Genomic DNA, 10,594 nt, shown 5'->3' with positions numbered 1-10,594 from the left:
CTTACATCTTCATGAATAGACTGACTAAAGACAAAAAAAACTTCACCTTTACTCACTTCTTTCATCACTTATTCTAGGGTCTCATCACTATGACCTCACTGGCTTTTGATTGAAATATCTTAACTATTTCTTTCTCATCTGATATGGATATTTTGATTAATTTCTTCTAAGCATACAACTGAACACTCTTTGTTGAAAAGTGAATTTCTTTTTCTTTTTTTTTGTGTGTGTGCAGAAAATTTGACAAAATGGCACTGGACACAGAGTTTGGTGTGAAGGGCAGCAGCATCATCAGGGAATGGAGTGGACAGGTCCAGCCTGCTCTGGTTGCCTCCTTTGTTTTCCTCTTCTGTCTGGAAGCCTGTCTGTGGGTCAGAAACCTCAGGCTTAAGAGAAGACTCCCGGGACCCTTCGCCTGGCCGTTGGTGGGCAACGCCATGCAGCTGGGCCAGATGCCTCACATCACCTTCGCCAAGCTAGCCAAGAAATACGGCAACGTGTACCAGATACGGCTGGGCTGCAGCGACATCGTGGTTCTGAATGGAGACAGGGCGATACGGGAGGCTCTCATACAGCACAGCACTGAGTTTGCAGGCAGACCAAACTTTGTCTCTTTCCAGATGATCTCTGGCGGTAGGAGTATGACATTTACTAATTACAGCAAACAGTGGAAAGCGCACAGGAAAATAGCCCAGTCCAGCCTCAGAGCCTTTTCCTCTGCAAACAGTCAGACCAAAAAAGCGTTTGAGCAACACATCACAGCCGAGGCCATGGAGCTGGTGCATGTGTTTTTGCGCCACAGCACTGATGGACGATATTTTGACCCTGCTCCTGAATTTACAGTAGCTGCTGCGAATATCATGTGCGCTCTCTGCTTTGGGAGGCGATACGGACATGAAGACCTGGAGTTCAGGACCATGTTGAAAAAGTTGGACAAGTTTGGGGAGACGGTTGGGGCAGGTAGCTTGGTAGATGTCATGCCCTGGCTTCAGTCCTTCCCCAACCCAGTTCGCAGTGTCTACGAAAACTTCAAAAACCTCAACGAGGAGTTTTTCGCCTTTGTGAAAGACAAAGTGGTGCAGCATAGAGAGTCCTTCAACCCTGATGTGACCCGGGACATGAGCGACGCCATCATCAACGCGATCGAGCACAGACAGAACAGCGGACTGACCAAAGAGTTTGTCGAAGCAACGGTCACAGATCTGATTGGAGCAGGTCAAGACACAATGTCAACTGTCATGCAGTGGATCGTGCTGCTCCTGGCCAAATACCCAGACATGCAAGCCCAACTGCATGAGCTCATAGACAAAGTAGTAGGCCAAGACAGACTGCCATCAATCGAGGACAGGAGCAGCCTGGCACACCTGGACGCCTTCATCTACGAGACCATGCGCTTCACCAGCTTTGTCCCCGTCACCATCCCCCACTCCACCACCTCAGACGTCACCATCGAGGGTCTCCACATCCCCAAAGACACGGTGGTCTTCATCAATCAGTGGTCCGTTAACCATGACCCCCTGAAGTGGAAGGACCCTCACATTTTTGACCCCGCACGCTTCCTTAATGAAAACGGGGCCCTCGATAAGGACATAACCAGCGGTGTGATGATTTTTTCAACGGGTAAAAGACGCTGCATCGGCAACCAGATCGCTATGGTCGAGGTGTTTTTATTCACAGCCGTCCTGCTGCACCAGTGCAGCTTTGAGGCTGACCCCTCTGAGCCCCTCACTCTTGACTGCTCGTATGGGCTCACGCTGAAGCCCCTCCGATCCTGTATCAGCGCCAAGCTCAGGGGAAAGCTGCTTGGCTTGGTTTCCCCAGCATGAACAGCGTGTCCCAATACTGTGACTCAAGGCCAGCAAACACTTTCCCACCAATGACGTTTAACAGTGAGTATCTCAATACCTGCACTGAATCCTACTGTTGTATGGTTTTCATATTTAATAATGATATTTAATGGCTATGCTAACATGGTCTGTATTTGAATTATTGTTGGTGCAGGGCTGAGAATATGATGTCAAAGATGTGATATTAGCAACAGGTTGGATTCATGGTTGTGGAATCAGAGCATAGGTATTCAATTTCTGCTTCACAAATTATTCTGTACTTGATCAGATTTTGTACATAACACTGAGTTGTGTGCTTGTATTACATCCACTATTGCGCATGTACATGTATGATGTGTTTGCAGGAAATAGCTACATTCCTTAAATGTCAATTTTAAACTACTATAACGGTGTATGAAATGCTCGTGAATGTTATAAAGTCACTTGATGACTTCTTGTTCTCCTTTGTAATATGTAAGAATATATTTAACCTATGCCACGTAAAGCAATAACAAAATATTTTTTTATATCTTCATATTTCAGATGTGACAATCAATGTAATGAAGTTTAATGTATTTCACTATCTACTGTACTTAAATCATATGAACACATTAAACAAAGAATGCCGATCAAAGTGGAGGAAATGGGCCGGCGTGTTTGTGAAGCGAGGAAGTCTTTCATCATCACGGGACATCCATCCCAGCCTTCAGGATGAAGAAGAGACACGGCCATGAACCATGACCGCTTCACAAACTTTACGCACCCAGGGTTCAGGTTTACTGTATAAGCACAGCAGCTACCCCGATCCAAACACACAAGTCTCCCCAGTACAACAAAACCACATGTGCAGCAAATTTCGTTCACTTGTGAGGCATTCTCAAAAACATGTTTGTTTACAAAGTCACTTTCTCAAAGCTATACATGGATGTCACTGCACTCTCTTTAAGCCTCTGCATTCAGGAAACGATGCGTTTCTCTGCCTTGAATGTTTAAGCTTTCCTCATAGAGGATATTATGTTATCAATATGTTGCTTCATGTGATGGAAAAGTGGAACAATAAGCTATACAGGAAAAATAATAAAAGTGAATTGTCAATGGTCAATGTGTCTGTTTAATTGTCACAAAATCTCACAATACACAAACTTGCTGAGCCAGGTGTACATGTCGAACTACAACTACATGTTCAGTCTCAAAGCGTTTTTTTTAGCTAGTGTTGGCACTGTCAGATATGTGCAACTACTGTTTAGATGTCAGTCATTACTCATTGTTACAAAAATACAAATCTCTGGAATACCAAACTTGTGGCTGAACATCACTTCTTCCTTTTGTTGCACAAGCACCCACATAAGCAGATTTACATGGAAACCGAACTCTCTTTAAAACTATTTTGATGCAGCCACAACTCTGCAGCTACATTATCTCGGTGACTTTTGCTTAAAGAGACATTATGCCAACAATAATGTTGTATATATATGTTTTCATGGAGCATAATAAATCGTGCTGTTTGGATCTGTTCAGAGTTTGGATCTGAAGCCCTCAGCTTTCCTAGTGATATCACAGAGTCCTTTTTCCCTGTATGGTTATAATTAACAGCTTGGCTGTAAATAACAGAAATCATGTTTAAAATGGCCACGGACAGTCCGTGCAAACAACAAAGACATCCAACCTCAGCGGGAAAAACAATCAACTCCAGCTTATTGTCCATTACTTAGACTATGCGCTATCAGTTCCCTCCATCAATCAATTCCATCAAATAGCTAAACGTGCTTTATTTTTCAACATTAACAACTTTATATAATGTATTTCGTAACAAATACCTCTCAGGCCACACATGAGTAAAGTGTCATGGTAATCTCTTTATATTTCTGTAGATTTTGGCAACAGTCTATTAGTTAGCTGCTCTCCCTTTCCGTCATTCTACAAGCGACCCTGCTGGATGGAGGCCGGAGTGAGAATAGGACTACGGTCTGCAGGCTGTGTGGTCAAAGTGGGAGGGGAGAGATAATAAAAAACCGGAAGCGCTGACCCCTCCCACCATGGAGATACATATAAGAAAGTGTTAAGGCTTGAACCTGATAAAGCCCTTCTCACTTCTGTGGCAGATGGGTGAGACAGCATGTGAGTGCTGCGTGCTGTAATTTTACTTTGGCTATTTCGTCAGTCCGTTTATAACATAGGTAGAACCAACATTAAGAATTTGTATTTTAACGTATGTAAGACTGCACAAAGAGGCACCACTGGAAACGGAAAAACATTTTATTTGACGCAGTCGAGTGGTTGATAAACTACAGGATAACAAAATGGCTCAAATGGACACAGAGTTCGGTGTGAAGGGCAGCAGCATCATCAGGGAATGGAGTGGACAGCTCCAGCCTGCTCTGGTTGCCTCCTTTGTTTTCCTCTTCTGTCTGGAAGCCTGTCTGTGGGTCAGAAACCTCAGGCTTAAGAGAAGACTCCCGGGACCCTTCGCCTGGCCGTTGGTGGGCAACGCCATGCAGCTGGGCCAGATGCCTCACATCACCTTCGCCAAGCTAGCCAAGAAATACGGCAACGTGTACCAGATACGGCTGGGCTGTAGCGACATCGTGGTTCTGAATGGAGACAGAGCGATACGGGAGGCTCTCATACAGCACAGCACTGAGTTTGCAGGCAGACCAAACTTTGTCTCTTTTCAGGCTGTCTCAGGGGGGAAAAGTATAACTTTCAGCAATTACAGCAAACAGTGGAAGATGCACAAGAAAATTGCTCAATCAACGATCAGAGCATTCTCATCTGCCAACAGCCAGACCAAAAAAGCCTTTGAGCAGCAAATTGTTGCTGAAGCCACAGAGCTAGTGAAGATTTTCCTTAAACTCAGTGCTCACAGCCAGTATTTCAACCCTGCTCATGAGCTGACAGTAGCTGCAGCTAATTTGATGTGTGCCTTGTGCTTTGGAAAGCGTTATGGACATGAGGATGTTGAGTTTAGAGCCTTGTTGGAGAAGGTAGATAGGTTTGGAGAGACGGTAGGGGCTGGCAGCTTGGTAGATGTGATGCCATGGCTTCAGTCTTTCCCTAATCCAGTCCGCAGCATGTTCAAGAACTTCAAAGACCTGAATCAAGAGTTCTTTGGGTTTATCCAGAACAAGGTGCAGGAGCACAGAGAGACATTTGATCCAGAGTTAACGAGGGATATGAGCGATGCCATTATTGGCGTGATTGACAAGGATGACAGTGACAACGGGCTCACCAAAGGCCACACAGATGGGACCGTGTCCGATTTGATCGGTGCAGGTCTGGATACCGTCTCCACTGCTCTCCACTGGATTGTTCTTCTGCTGGCTAAACACCCTGAAATGCAAACCAAACTCCATGAGCTCATTGATAAAGTGGTGGGGCGAAACAGGCTACCATCTGTCGAGGACAGAAGCAGTCTGGCCTACCTGGACGCCTTCATCTACGAAACCATGCGCTTCACCAGCTTCGTCCCTGTCACCATCCCCCACTCCACCACCTCAGACGTCACCATCGAAGGTCTCCACATCCCCAAAGACACGGTGGTCTTCATCAATCAGTGGTCCGTCAATCACGACCCCTTGAACTGGAAGGACCCACATATCTTTGACCCCGCGCGCTTCCTGGATGAAGAGGGCTCCCTAGATAAGGACGTCACCAACAATGTTATGATCTTCTCAGCAGGGACGAGAAGATGTATCGGGGACCAGATTGCCAAAGTCGAGATATTTTTGTTCTTTGCAATTCTACTCCACCAGTGTAGCTTTGAGAAATGTGCCAACGAGGACCTGTCTTTAAACTGCTCCTATGGTTTAACACTGAAGCCTTTACATTGCAAGATTGCTGCCAAACTCAGGGGAGAATTACTGGAAGGCGAATAGAACTCTTGTAAAACTGGTTCTCCAATTAAAGAACAGCAATGCAATATAAGGTATGTGTTCTAAAAATCGATGGACTTTTATGCAAGCTTAAATTAACTTAAAACATGCAAAAGATAAACTTTTTTTTTTTTTTTTTTTACTTCTGCTGACATTTAAAATTGTGACACACAGACAATACATGTCACTCTTTTTCTGCCAGTTTTCTGCCAGTTTCTGCCAGTAAAAAGTATAAAAAGTCAGCAACTTGTAAATGGTATTGGAAAGCCTGAGTCATATCTGGACCCGACTGCAATTTTACTCCTCAACTCTGAAAAACTGTGATCGACTGAAAACCTAAATATATCTGCAATGACTTATGTAAGCAAGAGAAAAGAAATGTAATGAAAGTTTTGATGTGTTTGCCCTAAACCACGATTCATAATAAACCTTAAGAATGTATTGTTATTTATACGAGGGTATTTAGTAGAGTTGCCCCAAAATTGCAATATAAACTGGTGGTGGTGAATCAGTTTCACTTTAAGCATTTTGTTTTTCTCGCTGGAGAAATCATGTGCCAGCTGTGTGGTCTCAACGAAGCAGTTATTCACCCACACACTAATTTATATTCCCATGTATTAAAGCTTTTCATATTTGAACGCAATACAAATACAGCATGCAAGTCATCTACATTCATGTACTCTTAAATCATGCATAATACTGTTGTATTCTGGAAATAGCTCATGCCTCATATAACAAACTGTATGTCAAAAAGCGTCTAATCTAATTGTCAGCTATACTGTCTCCTTCCTTTACTGCACAATACATCACTGTTCAACATGATTTATTCGGCATACGACATTGTATGAATAATAAGCTGTGTAGAATATCTAAATAGGGTTTTCATAATGAACCCAGTGTAATGCAATATGTACTCTTCAATGCACAATAAACATGTATCGACTTTTTAACTGAATGGGTCAGATTTATCCATCAGAGCAGCCACAGTGTTGGGACAGTAGAGAGGTCAAAGAGATAATAATAGATCCTGATGTCTGGTGTCAGTGCTATTGTGAAAGGTTAATATGGGTTACAGGCCCTGCATGCTCTTCTTCTCCACCCCTTACAAGCTGTGACTCGGTTCATCAGTACAGGCAACAGTAAGAAGCCACACGGGTCACTCGTCAATATTTAACAGGGAGCGCGCTGTACTTTTGACGGCTGTCCTTTTTTTCTCCCCGGAACAAACACATTCAGTTTAAAGCCAGCAGTGTTGTCTCCCATTTATCAATGAATGGAGCAGTTTGTTTCTTTTCTTTAACTGACATCATAAGCAATAAAAAGTATGAAATAATAAAGAATAGAGATATAAAACATGCCAATTTTGACATTAGGAAGCAGGCAAATAAAGCAAACATTTTTGGGTTAACTAAATCAACAGTGTCACAGAGGGGGTAATATGTTTTACTTTGAGTACTTTTGCTTATGATACTTCTGTACTTACAGGTACAATTTTGAACAAAAGACATTATTATTATCTTATTATTTTTACATTGTTGTATTTCTACTTTTACTTAAATAAGATCTATGTACTTTTTCCACAAATTAGGTATAGTTGTCACACACAAACTCGCATCAAAAAGTGATGATGACCAGACATTTTTCATGGCTTTCAAATGCTGCTTACTGGCATTCAACCTGACATGACCCACCTCCACCTGTGTCTGCACTAGTGTCTGCCATGAGGATTATTATGCTTCACATATACATATGACCTTCAGTATCATAGGATTTACAAACAATTACCAACAAACACAGTCGACAACCTTTGGAAAATTCTTCCTCCTGACTCACTTTATTTATTTTGGAAAAACCAAAACCACCCAATGCTCAACATTTATTTTTGCAGTAAGTATGGTACATAAATATTAGTTTAGATGTGGGTTAGCAGCTTATCGTATCCCCCCTCTTCCTTTTATCTCCCCTTCCATGCCACATGGGAACATTTCCTCAGTGTCTGGTCCTAGTCTACCTGCGTATTTGCAGAAGCAGCTGTGGCTGAACTCTGAGGGAGGCTTGTTTTCCCTGCGGTTAATACAGAGCAGGCTGAAGACATTCTGTACTGCCACAGGCTCTCTCTCCCCTCTCTCTCTCTCTTCCCTTGCTCTGACACAGCGAGGACCCTAGAGGGGAGGAATGGGCCGCCTAAACTCCCCCGTTTCCATCACTGCTTCCCAAAACGTCCTTGAAATGTGTCCAGCTGAAAGTCTCCCTTTCACCCCGAGTCCCCCCGCTCTCCGCATACCCCCGCAGCCTTCGACCTGCCGAGTTTCACTCCTTAAAGGAAAACAGAAAAGTGTACAGGCTGAGTTTATTCACATTCTGCACGTACACGGAGCCACAGAGTGACCTCCCACAAGGTTCTCTCCGCTACCGCCAGACACAGCTCAGCACCAAAAATCCCCCCCTCTCCTCTGCTCGAGGTTTGACATGCAAACTGCAGTCACTGTTTGGTAGAGGACACAAAGTGAGGTAGAATTACTTGGAAGCAGACAGATGCAATTCTCCAAAAAATCTCTTCCCCTGCCATCATCTGCTGCAACACAACAGAACATTGTGTCTGAGCTGGAAACGGCCTCATGCTCGTATTCAGCCAGTCTTTCCCATGACGCCGCCGTCAACACCAACACACTGACCACTGCACCAACAAGTCAAATAACCGCCTCTCCTCTGTCTGTTTACAGTAGCATATCTTTACAGCATGATTTTCATAAGATATTTTGCCCCAGTTTATAGAAGCACTCTAATTTGAAGCCCAGAAGGGAAATTACATATTTTGCCTGACTCTGTAGTCCTCCCATCTCTTCCTAAACTGAGGCTACATGTTTTGAAAGACTGTCATCGGAGCACGTTGCAATGTGCAAAGAACTCCATTGTGTCCAAAACAAAATGGAAATAGCTGTAATTTGCATGCTGATTCAGTGTAATATATTCCACAGTATATGTGTGATGAGTTCCCCCTCTTTTGAACCCCCCTGTGGAATTATGTCATCGACATAAATACTGAGCAGGGGTTATAATAATGTTCCAGTTGACATTATAATCAACTCATGCCACCTTCAAGCTTGGTGTCCTGCTATACACTCTGTTTTAGCACATTACTGACATGGTGTGCAACAATTAGTAATCCATCACTTTCGAGTTTTGGAAAAATACAACCATAATAAATACATGTGAAGTGAACCTTTTCAATACACAATTACCCAACTCATTATTATAGGGCGGGACGGTTAGCGCTTGATGTGTTGTCCGTGCCGGGATAGTGTTTTGAAGCAGCGGAGAGGAGAGGACCTTTGATATAAAACAACACAATGTGCGGTTCCATTTGCCATATTTCTTTCCATATAACAAACAATTATTTTCAGGAAGTGCAGGAGGAAGTGATCCGTGATGGTCAAGTATGAGAACACGGCTAGCATGTGGTTTTTGGTCATGGATGGGAGTGTACACCACCATCTGAGACAGTCACTGATATTAACTCGTTTCAGTGGTCATTTTTGGTTGGTATGGAAACTGAGCAACCCTGTCCACTTTGATTTATGTTAAATAGCAATGTTGACTGCCAGCGCAGGAAGCACTGTAGTGTGATGTACATGCCGTGAGACAAAAAGGGTGTGGGGGGCTACAGTGCTGGAGAGGTTTATGTCTCTTCTCCTCTAGTCTGCCCTCGTCCATCACTGAGACACGCTGATATGGCGGCTGAGGTCGCGTAAGGATTTCCTGCTTGCACTGCGGAGAGGTGATGTCGCTATCAACTGCACCATTCATATTCTTCAGTGTCTAAACAGCTGTACTTCCTTACTTTATTATCATCAACGGGACTTGGCATTTTGTAACAGAGGCAAACACAAAAAAAACCTCTTTACCTGCCAAACCAAGAGAAAATTAGAGTACTATAGTATGTATGCTGCAAATAGCTCATAATCTTATCCATCTCATGATAAAAATCAGCTCTGGTGGACCTTCTGAGTGAGTATCTGGTAAGCCCCTGTAGGTCCAGCACCTTCAGGAGGCCATCAATCTTGTGCAGTGTCAGAGATAGCGGTGTGTGTGCTCAGACGATAACAAACCACTGGCACCACTCTTGTGTAATCCAGACTGGGAGATCTTTGAGAGGCACATACAAGTATCTCTGAGAAGCAGACATATCTGCTTTGTTTTGAAAAGGGAGGAAATAAATCAGATTATTGCTCTGTGTATTTTTTCAAGTAACATGAGAACGTTGGAAACACTCAACAGGGTGATATCCCATGCATGAGTGGGGGAGAGACTTACGATAACAAGAAGACGTGCAGATCAGTGCGACTTTTTGGAAAAGTAATGAGATTGATGATTTTTTTGTTCCGATCAAAAAAGATTAATAGGAAAAAAAATCTTGGAAAAGTTGAACTAAAACCTCAAACATTCTCTCTTTGTGCAGTGAACTTTCTCACATACAAGCATAAAAGAGGGAATAAAATTGTATTTACAAGATTTTGGACCCTGGAGGCTGATGATGAGCAATGACGTCTGTTTCACAATCACCAATTCAACCCGGGAGGTTTGGATTGAGGTCGCAGCACGGTGTTCATTTGGTAAGTTATGGTCCCATTTAGAATTTAAAAAAGACAGTAAAGCAAGGTATGCTTTAGGGTGTGGCTACCTTGTGATTGATAAATCGCTACAACAGCGTTGTCCGGTCTGGGAGTTGTCTGTGTTTTTGTCTTACAACTTTAACCCTTCCACAATGTGTTTTTTAGTTCATGAAAGTTAATTGTAACATTTTGGCTGCCAAACAATGCCTCATTCAGCGTTCAGTTGTAGTTAGCTTCACCCTCTCCAGTCACTTCTGGTTGCACAAAAAAGAAGATGGCAACG

The 10,594-nt window shown here is 43.2% G+C and overlaps 1 protein-coding gene and 1 pseudogene across 1 annotated transcript; both read left to right on the top strand.

Annotated features, from left to right (window-relative positions):
* Positions 1–3,099, top strand: LOC116383637 (cytochrome P450 1B1). The gene has a single exon (XM_075447362.1). The coding sequence runs from the start codon at positions 249–251 to the stop codon at positions 1,824–1,826; it is 1,578 nt and encodes a 525-aa protein (XP_075303477.1). The 5' UTR covers positions 1–248; the 3' UTR covers positions 1,827–3,099.
* Positions 3,100–3,909: 810 nt separating this feature from the next.
* Positions 3,910–6,648, top strand: LOC116383638 (cytochrome P450 1B1 pseudogene; annotated as a pseudogene).
* The last annotated feature ends 3,946 nt before the right edge of the window (positions 6,649–10,594 follow it).

This window comes from Anarrhichthys ocellatus, unplaced genomic scaffold (assembly GCF_004355925.1).
Source record: "Anarrhichthys ocellatus isolate YVR2014 unplaced genomic scaffold, GSC_Weel_1.0 scaffold7, whole genome shotgun sequence".
NCBI lineage: Eukaryota > Metazoa > Chordata > Actinopteri > Perciformes > Anarhichadidae > Anarrhichthys > Anarrhichthys ocellatus.
The sequence above is the reverse complement of the archived record's forward strand: the minus strand, read 5'-3'. Positions and strand labels throughout refer to the sequence as shown.